The sequence below is a fragment of the Petromyzon marinus genome, chromosome 57 (assembly GCF_048934315.1).
Source record: "Petromyzon marinus isolate PM22_M1 ecotype Great Lakes invasive population chromosome 57, UKy_Petmar_22M1.pri1.0, whole genome shotgun sequence".
In the NCBI taxonomy this organism is placed as follows: Eukaryota; Metazoa; Chordata; class Hyperoartia; order Petromyzontiformes; family Petromyzontidae; genus Petromyzon; species Petromyzon marinus.
This window is the reverse complement of record NC_133723.1, coordinates 7,550,555-7,577,903: the sequence shown is the minus strand read 5'-3', so window position 1 is coordinate 7,577,903 and position 27,349 is coordinate 7,550,555. Positions and strand designations below refer to the sequence as shown.

At 49.8% G+C, this 27,349-nt stretch overlaps 1 protein-coding gene across 6 annotated transcripts in view; it reads right to left on the bottom strand.

Moving 5' to 3' along the window:
- Window positions 1-10,425: 10,425 nt before the first annotated feature.
- LOC116955004 (ras-related protein Rab-27A-like) overlaps window positions 10,426-27,349 on the bottom strand; it is a 94,880-nt gene continuing 77,956 nt past the window's right edge. For 5 of the 6 annotated variants that reach the window (XM_032975924.2, XM_076052729.1, XM_032975927.2 and 2 more), the window contains 2 exons: window positions 19,118-19,211; window positions 10,426-14,859 (listed from right to left, as the gene is read on the bottom strand). In XM_032975924.2, the coding sequence (XP_032831815.1) occupies window positions 19,162-19,211 (50 nt within the window). In that variant the 3' untranslated portion in view covers window positions 10,426-14,859; window positions 19,118-19,161. Of the gene's footprint in view, window positions 14,864-19,117; window positions 19,212-27,349 lie in introns of all 6 variants that reach the window. The other variant, XM_032975925.2, reaches the window with a different exon arrangement.

Here is a 27,349-nt window from a genome sequence, read left to right as displayed (position 1 = left end):
CACCACCTCATGATCACCATCACGACCTCATCATCACCATCTCCACCTCATCATTACCATCACCACCTCATCATCACTGTCATCATCACCTCATCATCACCATCACCACCTCATCATCACTGTCATCATCACCTCATCATCACCATCACCACCTCATCATCACTGTCATCATCACCACCTCATCATCACCATCACCACCTCATCATCACCATCACCACCTCATCATCACTGTCATCATCACCACCTCATCATCACCATCACCATCTCATCATCACTGTCATCATCACCTCATCATCACCATCTCGTCATCCCCATCACCACCTCATCATTACTGTCATCATCACCACCTCATCATCGCCACCTCATCATCGCCACCACCTCATCTTCGCCACCTTATCACCATCACCACCTCCTCATTACCATCACTACCTCCTCCTCATCATCACCACCATCACCACCTCATCATCGTCACCACCACCTCATCATCACTGTCATCATAACCTCATCATCATCACCACCTCATCATCACCATCACCACCTCATCATCACTTTCATCATCGCCACCTCTTCATCACCATCACCACCTCATCATGGCCATCACTACCTCCTCATCATTTTCATCATCACCATCTCCTCATCAACATCACCACCTCATCACCGCCATCACCACCTCATCATCACCACCTCATCATTGTCATCACCACCTCATCATCACTATCATCATCAACACCTCATCATCACTGTCATCATCACCTCATCATCAACATCACCACCTCATCATCACTGTCATCATCACCTCAGCATAACCATCACCACCTCATCATCACCTCATCATCGCCACCTCATCACCATCACCACCTCATAATCACCATCACCACCTCATCATCACCACCATCACCACCTCATCATCACCATCACCACCTCATTATCACCACCTCATCATCATCACCACCTCATTATCACCACCTCATCATCATCACCACCTCATCATCACCACCACCTCATCATCACCACCATCACCACCTCATCATCACCACGTCATCATCACCATCACCACCTCATCATCACCATCTCATCATCACCATCACCACCTTATCATCATCATCACCACCTCATCCTCACCGTCACCACCTCATCATCACCATCACCACCTCATCATCACCATCACCACCTCATCATCACTTTCATCATCGCCACCTCTTCATCACCATCACCAACTCATCATGGCCATCACTACCTCCTCATCATTTTCATCATCACCATCTCCTCATCAACATCACCACCTCATCACCGCCATCACCACCTCATCATCACCACCTCATCATTGTCATCACCACCTCATCATCACTATCATCATCACCACCTCATCATCACTGTCATCATCACCTCATCATTAACATCACCACGTCATCATCACTGTCATCATCACCTCAGCATCACCATCACCACCTCATCATCACCTCATCATCGCCACCTCACCACCATCACCACCTCATCATCACCATCACCACCTCATTATCACCACCTCATCATCACTACCTCATTATCACCACCTCATCATCATCACCACCTCATCATCACCACCACCTCATCATCACCACCATCACGACCTCATCATCACCACGCTATCATCACCATCACCACCTCATCATCACCATCTCATCATCACCATCACCACCTTATCATCATCACCACCTCTTCCTCACCGTCACCACCTCATCATCACCATCACCACCTCATCATCACCATCACCACCTCATCATCACCTCATCATCGCCACCTCATCACCATCACCACCTCATCATCACCATCACCCCCTCATCATCACCACCATCACCACCTCATCATCACCATCACCACCTCGTTATCACCACCTCATCATCACCATCACCACCTCATCATCACCATCACCACCTCATCGTCACCATCACCACCTCAACATCACCATCACCACATCATCATTACCATCACCACCTCATCATCACTGTCTTCACCACCTCATCGTTACCATCACCACCTCATCATCACCTCATCATCGCAGCTCATCACCATCAACACCTCATCATCACCATCACCATCTCATCATCAGCACCATCACCACCTCATCATCACCACCAACACCTCATCATCACCGCCTCATTATCACCATCACCACCTCATCATCACCATCACCACCTCATCATCACCATCACCAGCTCACCATCACCACCTCATCATCACCACCTCAGCATCACCATCACCATCTTATCATCACCATCACCACCTCATCATCACCTCATCATCACCACCTCATCATCACCATCACCACCTCATAATCACCATCACCACCTCATCACTGTCATCATCACCACCACCTCATCACCACCATCACCACCTCATCATCACCATCACCACATCGTTATCACCACCTCATCATCACAATCACCACCTCATCGTCACCATCACCACCTCAACATCACCATCACCACCTCATCATTACCATCACCACCTCATCATCACTGTCTTCATCACCTCATCATTACCATCACCACCTCGTCATCACCTCATCATCGCCACCTCATCACCATCACCACTTCATCATCACCATCACCATCTCATCATCAGCACTCTCACCACCTCATCGTCACCATCACCACCTCAACATCACCATCACCACATCATCATTACCATCACCACCTCATCATCACTGTCTTCACCACCTCATCGTTACCATCACCACCTCATCATCACCTCATCATCGCCACCTCATCACCATCACCACCTCATCATCACCATCACCATCTCATCATCAGCACCATCACCACCTCATCATCACCACCACCACCTCATCATCACCGCCTCATTATCACCATCACCACCTCATCTTCACCATCACCACCTCATCATCACCATCACCAGCTCATCATCACCATCACCACCTCATCATCACCACCTCAGCATCACCATCACCATCTTATCATCACCATCACCACCTCATCATCACCTCATCATCACCACCTCACCATCACCACCTCATAATCACCATCACCACCTCATCACTGTCATCATCACCACCACCTCATCACCACCATCACCACCTCATCATCACCATCACACCTCGTTATCACCACCTCATCATCACCACCTCAACATCACCATCACCACCTCAACATCACCATCACCACCTCATCATTACCATCACCACCTCATCATCACTGTCTTCATCACCTCATCATTACCATCACCGCCTCGTCATCTCCTCATCATCGCCACCTCATCACCATCACCACTTCATCATCACCATCACCATCTCATCATCAGCACCATCACCACCTCATCATCACCACCACCACCTCATTATCACCACCTCATCATCACCATCACCACCTCATCATCACCATCACCACCTCATCATCACCGTCACCACCTCATCATCACCATCAACAGATCATCATCACCATCACCACCTCATCATCACCACCTCAGCATCACCATCACCATCTATCATCACCATCACCACCTCATCATCACCTCATCATCACCACCTCATCATCACCACCTCATAATCACCACCTCATCACTGTCATCATCACCACCACCTCATCACCACCATCACCACCTCATCATCACCATCACCACATCGTTATCACCACCTCATCATCACAATCACCACCTCATCGTCACCATCACCACCTCAACATCACCATCACCACCTCATCATTACCATCACCACCTCATCATCACTGTCTTCATCACCTCATCATTACCATCACCACCTCGTCATCACCTCATCATCGCCACCTCATCACCATCACCACTTCATCATCACCATCACCATCTCATCATCAGCACTCTCACCACCTCATCGTCACCATCACCACCTCAACATCACCATCACCACATCATCATTACCATCACCACCTCATCATCACTGTCTTCACCACCTCATCGTTACCATCACCACCTCATCATCACCTCATCATCGCCACCTCATCACCATCACCACCTCATCATCACCATCACCATCTCATCATCAGCACCATCACCACCTCATCATCACCACCACCTCATCATCACCGCCTCATTATCACCATCACCACCTCATCTTCACCATCACCACCTCATCATCACCATCACCAGCTCATCATCACCATCACCACCTCATCATCACCACCTCAGCATCACCATCACCATCTAATCATCACCATCACCACCTCATCATCACCTCATCATCACCACCTCACCATCACCACCTCATAATCACCATCACCACCTCATCACTGTCATCATCACCACCACCTCATCACCACCATCACCACCTCATCATCACCATCACACCTCGTTATCACCACCTCATCATCACCACCTCAACATCACCATCACCACCTCAACATCACCATCACCACCTCATCATTACCATCACCACCTCATCATCACTGTCTTCATCACCTCATCATTACCATCACCACCTCGTCATCTCCTCATCATCGCCACCTCATCACCATCACCACTTCATCATCACCATCACCATCTCATCATCAGCACCATCACCACCTCATCACCACCACCACCTCATTATCACCACCTCATCATCACCATCACCACCTCATCATCACCATCACCACCTCATCATCACCGTCACCACCTCATCATCACCATCACCAGATCATCATCACCATCACCACCTCATCATCACCACCTCAGCATCACCATCACCATCTTATCATCACCATCACCACCTCATCATCACCTCATCATCACCACCTCATCATCATGACCTCATAATAACCATCACCACCTCATCACTGTCATCATCACCACCTCATCATCACCATCACCACCTCATCATCACCATCACCACCTCATCATCATCACCATCACCTCATCATCACCATCACCACCTCATCATCACCATCACCACCTCATCATCATTGTCATCATCACCACCTCATCATCGCCATCACCACCTCATCATCACCATCGCCACTTCATCATCACCATCACCATCTCATCATCACCATCACCACCTCCTCATCACCATCATCACCTCATCATCACCACCTCAGCATGACCATCACCACATTATAATCACCATCACCACCTCATCATCAATGTCATCATCACCACCTCATCATCACCATCACCACCTCATCATCACCATCATCATCACCTCACCATCACCACCTCATCATCACCATCACCACTTCATCATCATCATTATCATCACCTCACCATCACCATCACCACCTCATCATCACCATCACCACCTCATCATCACTGTCATCATCACCTTATCATCATCACCACCACCTCGTCATCACCATCACCACCTCATCATCACTTTCATCATCACCACCTCATCATCACCACCACCACCTCATCATCAACATCACCACCTTATCATCACCATCACCACCTCATCATTACTGTCATCAGGACCACCTCATCATCGCCACCTCATCACTATCACCACCACCACCTCATCATCACTGTCATCATCACCACCTCATCATCGCCATCACCACCTCATCGTCGCCACCTCATCACCACCTCCTAATTACCATCACTACCTCCTCATCATCACCACCATCACCACCTCATCATCGTCACCACCACCTCTTCATCACTGTCATCATCACCACCTCTTCATCACCATCACCACCTCTTCATCACCATCACAACCTCATCATCACTTTCATCATCACCACCTCCTCATCACCATCACCACCTCATCATAATTTTCATCATCACCACCTGATCATCACCATCACCACCTCATCATCACCATCACCACCTCATCATCACCATCCCCACATCATCATAATTGTCATCATCACCACCACCTCTTCATCACCATCACCACCTCATCATCACTATCACCACCTCATCATCACTTTCATCATTACCACCTCTTCATCACCATCACCACCTCATAATCACCATAACGACATCATCATGATTGTAATCGTCACCACCACCTCATCATCACCATCACCACCTCATCATCACCTCATCATCAACACCTCATCATCACCATCAACACCTCATCATCACCATCACCACCTCATCATCACTGTCATCATCATCACCTCACCATCACCATCACCACCTCATCATCACCATCACCACCTCATCATCACTTTCATCATCACCACCTCATCATCACCACCACCTCATCATCATCACCACCTCATCATCAACATCACCACCTCATCATCACCATCACCACCTCATCATTACTGTCATCATGACCACCTCATCATCGCCACCTCATCACTATCACCACCACCTTATCATCACTGACATGATCACCACCTCATCATCGCCATCACCACCTCATCGTCGCCACCTCATCACCATCACCAACTCCTCATTACCATCACTACCTCCTCATCATCACCACCATCACCACGTCATCATCGTCACCACCACCTCATCATCACTGTCATCATCACCACCTCTTCATCACTGTCATCATCACCACCTCTGCATCACCATCACCACCTCTTCATCACCATCACCACCTCATCATCGCCATCACCACCTCATCATCACTATCATCATCATCACCACCTCATCATCACTTTCATCATCACAACCTCATCATCGCCATGACCACCTCTTCATCACTGTCATCATCACCACCTCTTCATCACCATCACCACCTCATCATCACTTGCATCATCACCACCTCCTCATCACCATCACCACCTCATCATAATTTTCATCATCACCACCTGATCATCACCATCACCACCTCATCATCACCATCACCACCTCATCATCACCATCACCACATCATCCTAATTGTCATCATCACCACCTCTTCATCACCATCACCACCTCATCATCACCATCACCACCTCATCATCACTTTCATCATCACCACCTCATCATCACCATCACAACCTCATCATCACTTTCATCATCACCACCTCCTCATCACCATCACAACCTCCTCATCATCACCACCATCACCACCTCATCATCGTCATCACCACCTCATCATCGCCACATCATCACCATCACTACCTCATCATCACCATCACCACCTCATCATCACCATCACCACCTCATCATCACCATCACCACCTCATCATCACCACCTCATCATCATCACCTCATCATCGCCACCTCATCACTATCACCACCACCTCATCATCACTTTCATCACCACCTCTTCATCACTGTCATCATCACCACCTCTTCATCACCATCACCACCTCATCATCGCCATCACCACCTCATCATCACCACCACCACCTCATCATCACCATCACCACCTCATCATCACCACCTCATCATCACCACCTCATCATCACCATCACCATCTCATCATCAGCACCATCACCATCTCATCATCACCATCTCATCATCACCATCACCACCTCATCATCTCCATCACCACCTCATCATCACTGTCATCATCGTGACCATCACAACCTCATCATCACCATCATCACCTCATCATCACCGTCACCATCTCAGCGTCACCACCACCACTTCATCATCACTATCACCACCTCATCATCACCATCTCATCATCACCATAACCACCTCATCATCACCTTCATCATCACCACCTCATCATCGCCATCACCACATCATCATCACTGTCACCATCACCACCTCTGCATCACCATCACCACCTCTTCATCACCACCTCATCATCGCCATCACCACCTCATCATCACTTTCATCATCACCACCTCATCATCGCCATGATCACCTCTTCATCACTGTCATCATCACCACCTCATCATCACTTTCATCATCACCACCTCATCATCACCATCACCACCTCATCATCACCATCACCACATCATCATGATTGTCATCATCACCACCACCTCTTCATCACCATCACCACCTCATCATCACCATCACAACCTCATCATCACTTTCATCATCACCACCTCCTCATCACCATCACTACCTCCTCATCATCGCCACCATCACCACCTCATCATCGTCACCACCACCTCATCGTCGCCACCTCATCACCATCACCACCTCCTCATTACCATCACTACCTCCTCATCATCACCACCATCACCACCTCATCATCGTCACCACCACCTCATCATCATTGTCATCATCACCACCTCTTCATCACTGTCATCATCACCACCTCTGCATCACCATCACCACCTCTTCATCACCATCACCACCTCATCATCGCCATCACCACCTCATCATCACTGTCACCATCACCACCTCTGCATCACCATCACCACCTCTTCATCACCATCACCACCTCATCATCGCCATCACCACCTCATCATCACTATCATCATCACCACCTCATCATCACTTTCATCATCACCACCTCATCATCGGCATGACCACCTCTTCATCACTGTCATCACCACCTCTTCATCACCATCACCACCTCATCATCACTTTCATCATCACCACCTCATCATCACCATCACCACCTCATCATAATTTTCATCATCAGCACCTGATCATCACCTTCACCACCTCATCATCACCATCACCACCTCATCATCACTTTCATCATCACCACCTCTTCATCACCATCACCACCTCATCATCACTTTCATCATCAGCACCTCCTCATCTCCATCACCACCTCTTCATCATCACCACCATCACCACCTCATCATCGTCACCACCACCTCATCATCGTCACCTCATCACTATCACCACCTCATCATCACTTTAATCATAGCCACCGCTTCATCACCATCACTACCTCCTCATCATTTCCATCATCACCATCTCCTCATCACCATCACCACCTCATCACCGCCATCACCACCTCATCATCACCACCTCCTCCTCATCATCACCACCACATCCTCATCATCATCATCACCTCATCGTCACGACCACCACCTCTTCATTGCCATCACCACCTCATCATCACCACCTCCTCATCTCCATCACCACCTCATCACCAAGCCACCGGAGCTATGCACTCCTTCCCCCCGCACGTAGCCAGTCGCAACGACTGGCTACGTACATCCGGCTACGTACATCCGGATATATGGAGGACGGCAGAGCTCGGGCAAGTCGTTGCTAGTCGCCTGCTCTTCAACATGCGTAAAACGCCGTCGTTATTATTATTATTTTATAACGTGTAGTGCTCATAGAGATCGGAAGTCAGTTATTTATTTACGTCTCAAACGAGCATTCACAAAGACAAACATCCCCCCCCCCGTATAGCCTCAACAGACTTTTGGGGCAAGTGCTGTTAGCGAGCAGCACCTACGAAGGCCGACACGGCAACACGAGGGGGTGGGTGGCCAGCACCACGCCCGACCGCCTTTGTCTCCCCAGTGGCGATGTTTACACACCGCAGCAGGTACTCATTTGAGGCTGAGTCGACCTAGAGGAGACCCAGGACCGGTTCAGATAAATCGTCACTCGTGTTTGCCGTGAGCGGGAATCGAACCCGGGTCGCCAGGTTCGTAGCGCTAACCGCTCCACCACCGCTCCAACAACAACAACCGCCATTCGCCACTAAGTGGCGGTGACGTCACCACGACGCTTGTGCCAGGCTAGGTGCACCTTGAGGCTACCACGTGAAGTGTCGAACGCCCGCTGGCAGGAGGTCACGGGGCAGACCCAGCAGGTGCCACGGGTCGGCTGACTGAGACGACTGGCTGATGCACCACCTGTGCCCCCGACTGTGACACCGCTCCCCACAGCTCCACACACACACACGCACACATTCACTCACTCTGCAGTGCAGGGGGAGAACGCGCACACACACTCCACACCCACACACTCCACACCCACAAATGTGCCCGAGTCAGGAGTCGAACCCAGGGGCTACTCGCTACGAGGCACGACTGTTACCACTGCGTGACCCTCCACGAACTCTCCTGTCTCTCCCCTCTCATCTCACTCCACTCCACACACACTCCTGTCTCTCCCTCTCATCTCACTCCACTCCACTCACTCTGCGGCTTCTCCCTCTCATCTCACTCCACTCCCCTCCACTCACTCTCTTACCTCTCCCCTCTCATCTCACTCCACTCCACACACACTCCTGTCTCTCCCCTCTCATCTCACTCCACTCCACACACTCTGCTGCCTCTCCCTCTCATCTCACTCCACTCCCCTCCACTCACTCTCTTACCTCTCCCCTCTCATCTCACTCCACTCCACACACTCTTCTGCCTCTCCCTCTCATCTCACTCCACTCCACTCACTCTCCTGTCTCTCCCTCTCATCTCACTCCACTCCACTCACTCTGCTGCCTCTCATCTCACTCCACTCCACTCACTCTCCTGTCTCTCCCTCTCATCTCACTCCACTCCCCTCCACACACACTCCTGCCTCTCCCCTCTCATCTCACTCCACTCCACGAACTCTCCTACCTCTCTCCCTCTCATCTCACTCCACTCCACTCACTCTCCTACCTCTCCCCTCCGTGACTCGGGTCATAAAATAAAATAAAACCACCCGACCATGGCTTGATTTGCATACACCTTTATGAGCTGACCTTCGGCTATTACAGAGTTGACTCACGGTCCATGAAAGTTATTTTCGTCTTTTTCATGATGCGTACTTTCTTAACGTGGCACGCGCATATGAAGAGCAATCTGTAACCAAAACATCAGCCCTACACTGCGGGCCTCATCTGAACTACCAATACAGGTAATTGTGTCTCACTCCACTCCCCTCCACGCTCTCTCCCACCTCTCCCCTCTCATCTCACTCTACTCCAGCAGCCAAGACTTTCTGTTTAAGGCACCGGTCAACCTCCACTCAGAGGGAGGTCGCTCCTTCTCCTCTGCTGCCCGCGTTGGCTAGATCGCCCTTCCCGCAGCTACCCATGCTGTTATTTACTCCCTGTACATTCTCAACTCCAGGCTCAAAAAACATTGTCTTCCCTCTACGACTGTCTCTCTCTCGCTATGAAATAAATGTGCCCTCCATATTTCAGGATAACATCGTCAACGTCTTCTTTAACGTCCACTCGCGAAGTCAGCGGCGGGGCGATGGGGGGGGGAGGGCGCAAACTCTCGTACGGTTCATACGCCCGCAGTGTTAACCAGGGCTGCTGTTGGGTCTGAACCGCGAACCAGCTACCAACAAACAGCGAAGGCGCTACCCCCATCACCGCGGTAGCTACCACACACCCGGCTACTCCTGCGTGAACAATCACCTCGGTCACGATATCAGCTTTTTTTTTCCAATCCACGTTGAAGAATGGACATCAGGCGTTTAAGAGCACGACGTGGCTGTTGTAAATGTCCGCTCGATGCTGCTATCAGGTCGCTTCTAGAAAACAGCTGTGCAGGCACTCCTCTACTTACGAACGGGTTCGGTTCCAGTGGTATGTCCGTAAGTCGATTTATTCATAAGTCCAACTTTACACCTGTCAATTCCAAACAAGTTGTACGGCGTGTACACTAAACACGGGGGAATGGCTTTAAAAGCCGTGTCATCTCCTGTTAGACAAAACTGGTTTCTCACGTTCTGCAGATGTAGGTTGCCACTGGCTCTTCATGTGTTACAGATGTAGATGCCACCGCCGCCTCCCTATATATTGTGCGGCGGATGAACAAACGACTATCGGTCCGAACAGGCACAGCTGGACATACGGACGGGGCTCGTTCGTATCTCTGAAAGTTCGTTGAGTCGAATGTTCCCAAGAGGAGGAGTCCGTTGGTGCCTTACCCGGTAAAACACACAAATTGTAGTTTTGAGAGGAGGTTTTTTTTTGTATGTGTTTAATCGGCAAAATTGGCTGCGAGTCCGATTGTGTTTTTATTCTACACCGCACCATGGTGTGAAAAGGGGGGATGCGGTTACGCCGATGGGTTTCACCTAACACCGTGATTCTGTTTGTTGTTGTTGGTGTCTTTCATCACCGTCTGCGTTCTTGACTGCATCTGCGTTGCAAGTTGTAGTTGCCGGCGTAGGTAAGCACGGTTGGCTACGTACGGTGCGAAAGAAATTAAACATGGAAACTGGACAGAGACTAACACTACCCCTAGACTCAACACTACCCATAGACTCAACACTACCTATAGACTCAACACTGCACATAGACTCAACACCACCCATAGACTCAACACTACCCATAGACTCAACACGACCCATAGACTCAACACTACCCATAGACTCAACACTGCCCATAGACTCAACACTACTCATAGACTCAACACTACCCATAGACTCAACACTACCCATAGACTCAACACTACCCATAGACTCAACACTACCCATAGACTGAACACTGCCCATAGACTCAACATGACCCATAGACTCAACACTACCCATAGACTCAACACAGCCCATAACTCAACACTACCATAGACTCAACACTGCCCATAGACTCAACACTACCCATAGACTCAACACTACCCATAGACTCAACACTGCCCATAGACTCAACACTGCCCATAGACTCAACACTACCCATAGACTCAACACTGCCCATAGACTCAACACTACCCATAGACTCAACACTACCCAATAGACTCAACACTGCCCATAGACTCAACACTACTCATAGACTCAACACTCCCCATAGACTCAACACTGCACCATAGACTGAACACTGCCCATAGACTCAACATGACCCATAGACTCAACACTACCCATAGACTCAACACAGCCCATAGACTCAACACTACCCATAGACTCAACACTACCCATAGACTCAACACTACCCATAGACTCAACACTGCCCATAGACTCAACACTACCCATAGACTCAACACTACCCATAGACTCAACACTGCCCATAGACTCAACACTGCTCATAGACTCAACACTACCCATAGACTCAACACTACCCATAGACTGAACACTGCCCATAGACTCAACATGACCCATAGACTCAACACTACCCATAGACTCAACACAGCCCATAACTCAACACTACCATAGACTCAACACTGCCCATAGACTCAACACTACCCATAGACTCAACACTACCCATAGACTCAACACTGCCCATAGACTCAACACTGCCCATAGACTCAACACTACCCATAGACTCAACACTGCCCATAGACTCAACACTACCCATAGACTCAACACTACCCAATAGACTCAACACTGCCCATAGACTCAACACTACTCATAGACTCAACACTCCCCATAGACTCAACACTGCACCATAGACTGAACACTGCCCATAGACTCAACATGACCCATAGACTCAACACAGCCCATAGACTCAACACTACCCATAGACTCAACACTACCCATAGACTCAACACTACCCATAGACTCAACACTGCCCATAGACTCAACACTACCCATAGACTCAACACTACCCATAGACTCAACACTGCCCATAGACTCAACACTGCTCATAGACTCAACACTACTCATAGACTCAACACTACCCATAGACTCAACACTGCACCATAGACTAAACACTGCCCATAGACTCAACATGACCCATAGACTCAACACTGCCCATAGACTCAACACTACCATAGACTCAACACTGCCCATAGACTCAACACTACCCATAGACTCAACACTACTCATAGACTCAACACTACCCATAGACTCAACACTGCCCATAGACTCAACACTGCCCATAGACTCAACACTACCATAGACTCAACACTACCCATAGACTCAACACTGCACCTCCGATTAGGACGGTTAGCTACGTACAGTGCGATAGAAGTTCAACACACATACATAGTTGTCATCATTGTTATCATTATGGGGTTATGGCATTTATCTATTCTACACGATCTACACTTGTCACCTGCAGTTTTTACAATGATGTTTTTGTCAATGTACAGCGCTTTGAGATTTCGATATGAAAGGCCCTTTATGAACGCAAGATGATTGTTATTCGTATTACGACTACTACGACTGTGACCAGATTCCATCTTCATGGCAGGGGCAGTTGAATCCACGGAGGCCAAAAGAAGAAGCAATGTGATGGCAAGGAGCACTGCCTGAAACGTCGGCCTATTTCATATGGTGATCAATCTTCAGGCACACCTCTCAAACAAAGAGGGCCACGTTCACACGTGGAGATTTAAAAATATTAGCGTTTTTTTAATTTAAACTAAACTATCAAAAAAACTAAACGATGTTTTATTTCACCAGATAAGGCCCCCACTGAGCTACGTAGCTCTTTGTCAGAAGCGTCCTGACAATCACAAATGATAGCTCCACGAAGTGGGCTTATCATCATCATCATCGCGCGGAAATTTGGAGCAGCCAGATATAACTCTAAACGCGTGGCATTCCTTATAAATGTGGGGGGGGGGGTGGGGGGTGGAAACCGGGGGACCCGGAGAACAATCCACACGACCACGGGGAGAGAGAGAGAGACACGCAGACTCCAAATATACAGCAGCAGGCGTCGGGATCGAACCCACGTCCTCCTGTATACCAGGCGAGGTAGCTAACGTCTCTAAGCCCCCGTGATGATGATGATGAGAGAGAGATTTCAACTCAAAATATACAGCAGGCGTCACGGTCGGGATCGAACCAACGACCTCCTGCATACCAGGCGAGGTAGTTAACATCTCCAAGACCCAGTGATGATGATGATGATGAGAGAGAGAGAGACATTTCAACTCAAAATTTACAGCAGGCGTCAGGGTCGGGATGGAACCCATGACCTCCTGTATACCAGGCGAGGTAGCTAACATCTCCAAGACCCAATTATGATGATGAGAGAAAGAGAGACATTTCAACTCAAAATATACAGCAGGCGTCAGGGTCGGGACGAAACCCACGAACTCCTGCATACCAAGCGAGGTAGCTAACATCTCCTAGCCACCAACGCCTCTCAAACAAGTCATCCCCAACCAATCGCACTAACGTACAGTAACACGGCATGGAACTACTCTTGACATCGCTTCTTCTTCTTCTGTCGGACAAAGGAGCCACTCGCGTTCACAACACTCAAATCTGTCTGGAAGAAAGCGAGAGAGCGACACAGAGAGGCGGGGGGAGGGGTGGGGGGAGTGATTAGACATCGGTAAGGCTGTCGGGAAATGCAATAATTGCCAAGGGGCTTCCTTGGACGGCGGCAGCCACCCCTGTGCACACACAGCGCAATGTGATCGTTAGCATCCCTGGGGAGAATTACACGCAACATAATCGGTAAAAAAAAGAAAAGTCGCTCGGTAAAATGGGTTTTTTATATAGAGAGAGAGAGAGAGTGGGTGTCCGACTAGGAATATACCAAGATGAAAGTTGAATAGCTGTTCTAGATTTAAAGCTTTCGTGACTGCAAGGATCCATACTCTTTGGTTCTATTCGGTAAAGTCACGTAAAAAACAACAAGAAATGAAAATAAAAATAACAGTCTGGTCCCCTTCACTCACTCCACTCACTCCACTCACTCACTCCACTCACTCACTCCACTCACTCGCTCCACTCACTCCACTCACTCACTCCACTCGCTGACTCCATCACTCACTCCACTCACTCACTCCACTCACTCCACTCACTCCACTCACTCCACTCACTGACTCCATCACTCACTCCACTCACTCCACTCACTCACTCCACTCACTCACTCCACTCACTCACTCCACTCACTCCACTCACTCGCTCCACTCACTCCACTCACTCACTCCACTCACTGACTCCATCACTCACTCCACTCACTCCACTCACTCACTCACTCCACTCACTCCACTCACTCCACTCACTCACTCCACTCACTCCACTCACTCGCTCCACTCACTCCACTCACTCACTCCACTCACTGACTCCATCGCTCCACTCACTCACTCCACTCACTCACTCCACTCACTCACTCCACTCACTCACTCACTCCACTCACTCACTCCACTCACTCACTCCACTCACTCCACTCACTCACTCCACTCACTCCACTCACTCACTCCACTCACTCCACTCACTCCACTCACTCACTCCACTCACTCACTCCACTCACTCACTCCACTCACTCCACTCACTCACTCCACTCACTCCACTCACTCCACTCACTCTACTCACTCACTCACTCCCCTCCCCCCCGCTGCTGGTCCGTCATGGTCCCCACCCGCTCCTGGCCCATCATGGCCCATGCACCTCCTACGTACATCATGCTCATTTTATGCTAATTCCGTTGTCAAGCGTTTTGCTTCCTCCCACACAGCTTAAAGGACGCGACCTGGGCTTGGCTGTTTTCACTCCAACGCTGTCCTCATGACAGCACGGTCCCTTCACCTGATGAAGGCCACTTGTGTTGTGGCCGAAACGTCGTGAATTTTTTTTGTTTTTACGTGACTTTACCGAATAGAACCAAAGAGTTTGAATAGCTCTATTGTTATTCGTTGATGCCGACTTCAATTTGATATGAATGTGTGCATTAGAGCAGCGGTTCTTAACCGATGCTGCAGCCTTGCACCCCGTTGGTTCTCAATCGTAAAAAAAAAAACTACAATGTGAATAAATACGTAGGGTTTGATTTACCTTCTAAACAAAATCTACAATGTGAATAATTACATAGGGTTCGATTTACCTTCTAAACAAAATCTGGCCATGTCTCACACACCCCCCAAAAAGGGCATCTCTCACCCCCAGGTTAAGAAGAAGAAGCGCTGATCTAGAAGCATCCAGCAGCATCCCAATACCTTGCGCGATGACGACGCTACAGCGAGGCGGCCGTACAAACCGCTTGTTCCTACTCGCGCGCGACGTAGATCCGTTCGCTCGATCGTGTTACATCCAATTCGTGTTACAACAACACGTGTGTTCCTATAGCTAACTCGTGTTATAACAACACGTGTGTTCCTATAGCTAACTGGCGTTACAACAACACGTGTGTTCCTATAGCTAACTGGCGTTACAACAACACGTGTGTTCCTATAGCTAACTGGCGTTACAACAACACGTGTGTTCCTATAGCTAACTGGCGTTACAACAACACATGTGTTCCTATAGCTAACTGGAGTTACAACAACACGTGTGTTCCTATAGCTAACTCGCGTTATAACAACACGTGTGTTCCTATAGCTAACTGGCGTTACAACAACACATGTGTTCCTATAGCTAACTGGCGTTACAACAACACGTGTTCCTATAGCTAACTCGCGTTATAACAACACGTGTGTTCCTATAGCTAACTGGCGTTATAACGACACGTGTGTTCCTATAGCTAACTGGCGTTATAACGACACGTGTGTTCCTATAGCTAACTGGCGTTACAACAACACGTGTGTTCCTATAGCTAACTGGCGTTATAACAACACGTGTGTTTCTATAGCTAACTCGCGTTATAACAACACGTGTGTTCCTATAGCTAACTGGCGTTATAACAACACGTGTGTTCCTATAGCTAACTGGCGTTATAACAACACGTGTGTTCCTATAGCTAACTGGCGTTACAACAACACATGTGTTCCTATAGCTAACTGGCGTTACAACAACACGTGTGTTTCTATAGCTAACTCGCGTTATAACAACACGTGTGTTCCTATAGCTAACTGGCGTTACAACAACACATGTGTTCCTATAGCTAACTGGCGTTATAACAACACGTGTGTTCCTATAGCTAACTGGCATTACAACAACACGTGTGTTCCTATAGCTAACTGGCGTTATAACAACACGTGTGTTCCTATAGCTAACTCGTGTTATAACAACACGTGTGTTTCTATAGCTAACTGGCGTTACAACAACACGTGTGTTCCTATAGCTATCTCGCGTTATAACAACACGTGTGTTCCTATAGCTAACTGGCGTTATAACAACACGTGTGTTCCTATAGCTAACTGGCGTGATAACACCACGTGTGTTCCTATAGCTAACTGGCGTTATATCGATACGTGTGTTCCTATAGCTAACTGGCGTTATAACAACACGTGTGTTCCTATAGCTAACTGGCGTTATAACAACACGTGTGTTGCTATAGCTAACTCGCGTTATAACAACACGTGTGTTCCTATAGCTAACTCGCGTTATAACAACACGTGTGTTCCTATAGCTAACTGGCGTTATAACAACACGTGTGTTCCTATAGCTAACTGGCGTTACAACAACACGTGTGTTCCTATAGCTAACTCGCATTATAACAACACGTGTGTTCCTATAGCTAACTCGCGTTATAACAACACGTGTGTTCCTATAGCTAACTCGCGTTATAACGACACGTGTGTTCCTATAGCTAACTGGCGTTATAACGACACGTGTGTTCCCCGTTACATTAATCGCTGCACTTTCCGTTGCAGGAGAAACTCGCTCGTTCACCCGACTTAACACCGTTTAATGCTTCTTCTTTTAATCTCTGCGGTTTATTGTTTCTTTAAAAGAGTAAAAGTCTTACGCTTGTAGAAACGTTGTTGTTGTTGATGATGATGATGAGTTTGAACACCGAGATCGATCGACGCCCGTGAATGATGGTCGACATGGGGAAGCGTATTAATCATTCGAGAACAATTAATCGATACCATGAATAAAATGCAGCGACTAAAGCTCAAAAGTATTGACGTCCCATCTACGTCAGTATCTCGAATGACAATATCACCATTCAACGTTATTTTTCACAAACACCATTCATTTTCGGACACACCGTATATATATTAGTGGCGAAACGTCGTACTCAGATTGTAAATGTTGTGGCTTGGCTCTCCAACACACAAGCGGTTAGTGCTGTACTAGTATACTACACTATACACTACTATACACTACACTATACACTACACCATACACTACTATGCACTACACTATACACTACACTATATACTACTATACACTACACTATACACTAGTGCTGTACTAGTGACGAATTGTCCACGTTATCTTCTTTGGTTCTTTCGGTAAAGTCACGTAGAATGATAATAAAATAATAAATTTATAAAATAAAATAACACAATAATATTCTCACGACGTTTCGGCCACAACACAAGCGGCCTTCATTGGCCGAAACGTCGTGAGAATATTATTGTGTTATTTTATTTTATCAATTTATTATTTTATTATCATTCTACGTGACTTTACCGAAAGAACCAAAGAAGATGAATCATTGCAGTCACGAAAGCTTTAAATCGAAATGTCCACGTTATGTTTACGTGACAACCCTTACTAGTTGGCTGTGTCGGGTGGTGGCGGGTTTTAACGACACAACATTTATATATTTACGTGATCTAACCCAACAAAAACCTGCATTATGGACACACACGCACGCGTACCAAGCATTACATATCCACCGTACCCTTGATGGTCGAGGTTCGAGTCCCGTTCATGACGAGGGGAGGTTCAGCACTTCGATGGGGTTTTCTCTGTGGGGTCTGTGCCCTTCCCGAGGTCTGATGCACACACACACAGGAACACAAAGACAAAGATCCCCCGTGTAGCCTTAGCGGACTGTTGGGGCAAGTGCTGTTAGCGAGCAGCACCTGTGAAGGCCGGCACCGTGGCACACGAGAGCGGTGGGTGGCCAACACCACGCCCCCGGCCGCCTTTGTCTCCCCAGTGGCGTATATAAACACATCGCACCGGGTACTCATTTGAGGCTGAGTCGACCTAGGGGAGGCCCAGGCCCGATTCAGATAATCGTCACCGGTGTTGGCCGTGAGCGAGAATCGAACCCCGGTGGCCGGGTTCGGAGTGCAGCGTAGCGCTAACCGCTGCACCACCGCTCCTACACACATACACGCAGTGCCGGATTAAGCAGGTGGGGCCTGTAGCGTGGTGTTATAAAGGGGCGCTAAATAAAATAAACAACAAATATTAAAACACGAATATTTTACTTTAATAATAAAGTAATTGTATTTCTTCATTTGCTATACAGCCAGATAATACGACAAACCGCTAAACTTAAACACCAAATCTTTCGTAAAATCTGAAGGCAGTATATTACTATAGTTAGAGAGCAAGTGCAGAATCACTGAACCGGAATTGACAGCTTGAAAGTGCGGGGCCCGGAGCAGATGCAGCTACGTTTGCGACTACGATCATCCGGCCATGCACACGGGCACACGGATGACACCTAACATCGGCGTCCGTCAGGAAGAGTCTAAGGACTCTAAGCAAAACCAAAAGAAGGAGCCGACGTTTCGTCTCCTTCCCATGGCCTCTCGCTCCGCATGCAGAAAACTCGCGATGACCCGAACGACGATCCGCTGACCGCCCCACCCGACGCGGTCCCAGAAGCAAGGCCGAGAGGCTGACGGAATGTGTAAAGAAAGATAAAAGAAAACCCGTAAGAACGTTTCCGTGTGCAGGGACGGATTACGCGCCTGGTTGCTCGATGATCCAGAAACGGATTCACTCTCCGGCCACCCGCTCACCTGCAGGCAGTCACCGTCTCGTCACTCCGCTCTCGCTACTGTCGTGGTCACCGTCCCCGTTAAGGTCACTCGTTGATTCTCAATTCCGATGTGGAGGACTCCGATCAAGCAGATTGATCGCACGCAACTCACTCGCCCACCCGCTCAGCCGCCCGCCCGCCCGCTCAACCACACACCCATCCACTCGGCCACTCACCCACCCACCCACCCGCCCACCCACTCACTCACTCACCCACCCACCCACCCGCCCACCCACTCACTCACTCACCCACCCACCCACCCGCCCACCCACTCACTCACTCACCCACTCACTCACTCACCCACCCGCCCACCCATCCACTCGCCCACTCAACCACCCACCCACCCATCCACTCGCCCACTCACCCACCCACTCACCCACCTACTCAACCACCCACCCACTCACCCACCCACTCACTCACCCACTCACTCACCTACTCAACCACCCACCCACTCACTCACCCACTCACTCACCCACTCACTCACCCACTCACTCACCCACTCACTCACCCACTCACTCACCCACCTACTCACCCACTCACTCACCCACCCACTCACCCACTCACTCACCCACCTACTCACCCACTCACTCACCCACCCACTCACCCACTCACCCACCCACTCACCCACTCACTCACCCACTCACCCACCCACTCACCCACCCACTCACCCACCCACTCACCCACCCACCCACTCACCCACTCACTCACCCACTCACCCACTCACTCACCCACTCACTCACCCACTCACTCACCCACCCACCCACTCACTCACTCACCCACTCACTCACCCACTCACTCACTCATTCACCCACTCACTCACCCACTCACCCACTCACTCACTCACCCACTCACTCACCCACTCACCCACTCACTCACTCACCCACTCACTCACTCACCCACTCACTCACCCACTCACTCACCCACTCACTCACTCACCCACTCACTCACCCACTCACTCACCCACTCACTCACCCACTCACTCACTCACCCACTCACTCACCCACTCACTCACCCAATCACCCACTCACCCACCCACCCACTCACCCACTCACCCACCCACTCACTCACCCACTCACCCACTCACTCACCCACCCACTCACCCACTCACTCACCCACTCACCCACTCACCCACTCACTCACCCACCCACTCACTCACCCACTCACTCACCCACCCACCCACCCACTCACCCATTCACCCACCCACCCACTCACCCACTCACCCACCCACTCACTCACCCACTCACCCACTCACCCACTCACCCACTCACTCACCCACCCACTCACCCACTCACTCACCCACTCACTCACCCACTCACCCACTCACTCACCCACTCACTCACCCACTCACTCACCCACTCACCCACCCACTCACTCACCCACCCACCCACTCACCCACCCACCCACCCACTCACTCACTCACCCACTCACCCACTCACCCACCCACCCACTCACCCACCCACCCACCCACTCACCCACCCACCCACCCACTCACCCACCCACCCACTCACTCACCCACTCACTCACCCACTCACCCACTCACTCACTCACCCACCCACCCACTCACTCACTCACCCACTCACTCACCCACTCACTCACCCACTCACCCACTCACCCACCCACCCACTCACCCACTCACCCACCCACCCACCCACTCACCCACTCACTCACCCACTCAACCACCCACCCACCCACTCACCCACCCACTCACTCACCCACCCACTCACCCACCCACCCTCTCACCACACTGCAGGTCAACTCACTTCTATTTCTGCTTCTTCACCTCGCACGGCTCCACTTTGGAATCCCCTCCCACCACCACCACCATCACCGTCATCGCCTCATTCCCCCAAAGCTCTTGCAATCACAACGTCGCTCAACGAGAGACTAACCCACTATTGCTATCCTGCAGTCACGAAAGCTTCAAATCAAGACGATTGCTATACTCTGTATAGCAAGATGAAACCAACTATTATCACGGATGACAACTTTTATCGGCGCGTACGTGGCGCGTTTCCGCGACCTTGATCACGACGAATGTTTAACGGTGGCCCTTTGTCTTTCCGGGTCTCTGGCCTTGCGCTCGACAAACAGCGTGATGAATAAAATGCAAAAAATAAAACCAAAAAGCCACCGCCTTACGGCACGCTCTGCACTACCCCCATCGGCAACACCCTGCGCACCGCACGAAGGTGACCGCCGTTGAAGCCGAACACTTCAATGTGTTCGGCGTCCTTCCCCCGCACCTCCGATCATGACGGTGGGCGACGCACGGTGGCTAGGAGATGTTAACTACCTCGCCCGGTGTGCAGGAAGTCGTGGGTTCGATCCCGACCCTGACGCCTGCTGCTGCTGTTATATTTTAAGTTTGCAGTGTCTCTCTCTCTCTCTCATCATCATCACGGTGGCTAGGAGATCTTAACTACCTCCCCATGGTATACAGGAGGTCGTGGGTTCCATCCCGACCCTGATGCCTGCTGCTGTATATTTGGAGTCTGCGTGTCTCTCTCTCTCATCATTATCACGGTGGCTATGAGATGTTAACTACCTCGCCTGGTGTACAGGAGGTCGTGGGTTCCATCACGACGCTGCTGCTGCTGTATATTTGGAGTCTGCGTGTCTCTCTCTCTCGCCGTGGTTGCGTGGACTTGTCTCAGGGTCCTCCGGTTTTCCCCTCCACGTTTATAATCAACAGCACGCGTTGAAGAGTATTTGGCTGCTATAAATATCCACGCGATGATGATGAGCAACACTTAGCTTGGTTATCATTCGTGGTGGCCAGGTCGCTTCTGAAAAAGAGCGACATCGCTCAGTGGACCTTACCTGGTAAAAAAAAAATGTACGCTATGTAAGTTTACGTTTTTGTAAGTAAAATAACGTACATACACAATCTCTAGTAGGCTGCAGCTTAGGACCTTAGATTTCGATAGATATTTACAGCTTTCATAGTTAGTTTAACACGTAGGCTTTCGCGACCGATATTATTCATAATAAAGGTTTTTGGGTTAGATCGCGTTTATTTATAAATGTGTCGTAACCCTCCACCACCCGACACGGCCAATCAGCAAAAAAAAGTGTCACGTTGACAAAAGACAAATAATTCACTACTTTAGCCCACCGGTGTGTTGAAGAGTGAATCCACAACATTTACAGTTTGAGTACGACGTTTCGCTGGTAAATACATCCAGCATCATCGGGCAATTCGCCAGAATGGTAAAGCCCTCGCTTGCTCCCGGTTCTATAAGCTTTCATAGTTGTTGAAAGTAATGAAATTCAACAATGTGGAAGAGTGGTTCTTCACAAATTTTCAGAGGGGGTTCGCTTTCGCCGATGTGACTTCGCCAGTAGCGTGTGACAGGGCCGCCGCCACGCATCATTTGAAACCATTGGTGGTGAGTTTTTCGAGCAGCACGGTGATGATGGTGATGGGGTGGCGTTGTCACCATTTGTGTAACCTCGTGGGCCTTGCAGTTTGAGAACACGTGGCCTTGACGCGCACGCTCACACACACAGAGGAGACGGCCTCCGATGTGTAAACCATTCGGGGGGGGTTGACAGCAGCATGATGATGATGTAATGATGATGGGGGGGAGGAAGTTCCTCGCACTACTTTGGGTGTTGATCGGGGATTGTCCGCGCGTCAGGGGCTGCACTAAAGGCCACCAGGGGCCGAGGGGGGGGGGCAGTGGCCCCCCACGGAAGCCTTGCAATGATGATGAAGAACACCTGGGGTAGGATGATGATGAAGATGATGATGAAGAAGATTTGCTCACTGAAGGCAAAGTCGGGCATGGGCTCGCCACGCGAGACCAAAGTCCGCGTAACTTGGGCGCGTAGACCGGCGGAGGCGAGACAGAGGGAGAGGGGGAGGGAGAGGAGGGAGGGGAGGTATGGATGGAGGGAGGGGAGCGAGGGATGGAGGAGAGCGAGGGAGGGAGAGAAGGGAGGGGGGATGGAGGGAGGGGAGGGGAGGGAAGCGAGGGAGAGAGGGGGGGGAGGGAAGGGAGGGGGAGGGAGGGGAGGGAGCGATCGTTGTCCAACGTTCTGCGGCGACCGAGCTAAGGACGGCGGCGTGGGTCACGTGACGCCTCTCGACAAGAGGGGAGAGAGAGAGAGAGACGCGCTAGAGTGAAGGGGGTTGCTCGCTGCCCGCCATCTCCCAAGCCGCTTTGCGTGAGTCGGAAGCTCACGGAATTTCGCCCGTTCCCACTTTCATTCATTCAGCTGTCACGATTCACGAGTCGTCGCATTCACGACAGAGACGGAGTCGCTCACAAGTAGCCAAGGCGAGCGACGACAGCGCGACCTATGCGCTCTCTACCGGACGACGTCTGTGGAAAAAAAAGAGCTTCATAGCTCATCGGATTCCTCCACTCGGTATAAATAAATATTCAGATTTTTTTACATTCACATTTCGTGAGGTGGCCAGGCAGTGGATGCGTCATGGACGCAGCCACTGCCTGGCCGAGTTCTCAAGTGGAGCGAGTCGATGGGCTCAGCCCGGTCACCAATGACTCACACACAGAAACCCATAGACTCACACAGAAACCCATAGACTCACACAGAGACCCATAGACTCACACAAAGACCCATATATTCACACAGAGACCCATAGACTCACACAGAAACCCATAGACTCACACAGAGACCCATAGACTCACACAGAGACCCATATATTCACACAGAGACCCATAGACTCACACAGAGACCCATATATTCACACAGACACCCATAGACTCACACAGAGACCCATAGACTCACACAAAGACCCATATATTCACACAGAGACCCATATATTCACACAGAGACTCATATATTCACACAGAGACCCATAGACTCACACAGAGACCCATATATTCACACAGAGACCCATAGACTCACACAGAGACCCATAGACTCACACAGAGACCCATAGACTCACACAAAGACCCATATATTCACACAGAGTCCCATAGACTCACACAGAGACCCATAGACTCACACAGAGACCCATAGACTCACACAGAGACCCATAGACTCACACAGAGACCCATATATTCACACAGAGACCCGTAGACTCACACAGAGACCCGTAGACTCACACAGAGACCCATAGACTCACACAGAGACCCATAGACTCACACAGAGACCCATAGACTCACACAGAGACCCATATATTCACACAGAGACCCATCGACTCACACAGAGACCCATATATTCACACAGAGACCCATAGACTCACACAGAGACCCATATATTCACACAGAGATCCATAGACTCACACAGAGACCCATATATTCACACAGAGACCCATCGACTCATACAGATACCCATATATTCACACAGACTGCGCTGTGATTAGACCGGACTCTCAAGTGTTGCGACTTGACGGGCCAAGTCCCCGTGACCTCCGTGTAAATCTGACCCCTGAGCCTCCCCGGTCTCCCCGTGTTCCACGCTTCGACAATGCGCTGGGATTTCCATCGCTCGGCCGACCCACACAGAGATGTTGAAGAACACGAAGAACAAGAAACAATGCGGCTGGGAATGGAGCGAAGGCAGAAGGCGGACAGCGGGAGATGTCCTGCTGCTGCTGCTGTTGTTGTTGTTAAGCAAACCGAGTTACACTCCAAGTCGCGCAACAGTCACAACGACGGCAGCGGAGGCGGCGAGAGACAGAGACCAGCGAGGAATCGTCATGCAGACAGAATGCCCCCCACATCCCCACCTCCCTCCCGGTTGTCAGTGGTGGTGCCGGCCGATTGAGGGGGGCGATCTCTCTGCGTTCATTACTTTTGCAGGGCCCCCCCCCCAAACCCCTTCCACCCCCTCCAAACCACCGCCCGCCCCCCCCCCCCAACCAGCCCCGCTTGTTAAATGCATAAACTCCTCCGAGTGAGCTGCTCGAAGCGGTATCGGACAAAGGAGATGTGGGACGAGTGGTAAGGAGAGAGAGAGAGAGAGACGGATGTGGCGAGATGCAGATGACGGAAAGAGGCGTAGCGGGATGAGAGAGAGAGAGAAAAACCAGGGGGAACATAGACATAGAGTAGAGAGAGAGGGGGTAGAGAGAGGGGGGGGAGAGGGAATGAGCAAATAAAGCAAAGCATTGGAAAACAACAACAAGATGAAATGATGAACGAAGCAAAGTGCCGACTACACCGAGCATCTCCTTGTTTCCTTTGATGAGACACGAGACACACTGAGACTTAGACAGAGAGAGAGAGACTTAGGCACGAGATACACTGAGACTTAGAGAGAGCGAGAGACTTAGACACGAGACACACTGAGACTTAGAGAGAGACTTAGACACGAGACACACTGAGACTTAGAGAGAGAGACTTGGACACGAGACACACTGAGACAGAGAGAGAGACTTAGACACGAGACACACTGAAACTTAGAGAGAGAGACTTAGACACGAGACACACTGAGACTTAGAGAGACTTAGACACGAGACACACTGAAACCTAGAGAGAGAGAGACTTAGACACGAGACACGCTGAGACTTAGAGAGACTTAGACACGAGACACACTGAGACTTAGAGAGAGAGAGACTTAGACACGAGACACACTGAGACTTAGAGAGAGAGACTTAGACACGAGACACACTGAGACTTAGAGAGAGAGAGACTTAGACACGAGACACACTGAGACTTAGAGAGACTTAGACACGAGACACACTGAGACTTAGAGAGAGAGAGACTTAGACACGAGACACACTGAGACTTAGAGAGAGAGACTTGGACACGAGACACACTGAGACTTAGAGAGAGACTTAGACACGAGACACACTGAGACTTAGAGAGAGAGAGACTTAGACACGAGACACACTGAGACTTAGAGAGACTTAGACACGAGACACACTGAGACTTAGAGAGAGAGAGACTTAGACACGAGACACACTGAGGCTTAGAGAGAGAGAGACTTAGACACGAGACACACTGAGACTTAGAGAGAGAGACTTAGACACGAGACACACTGAGACTTAGAGAGAGAGAGAGACTTAGACACGAGACACACTGAGACTTAGAGAGACTTAGACACGAGACACACTGAGACTTAGAGAGAGAGACTTAGACACGAGACACACTGAGACTTAGAGAGAGAGAGAGACTTAGACACGAGACACACTGAGACTTAGAGAGAGAGACTTAG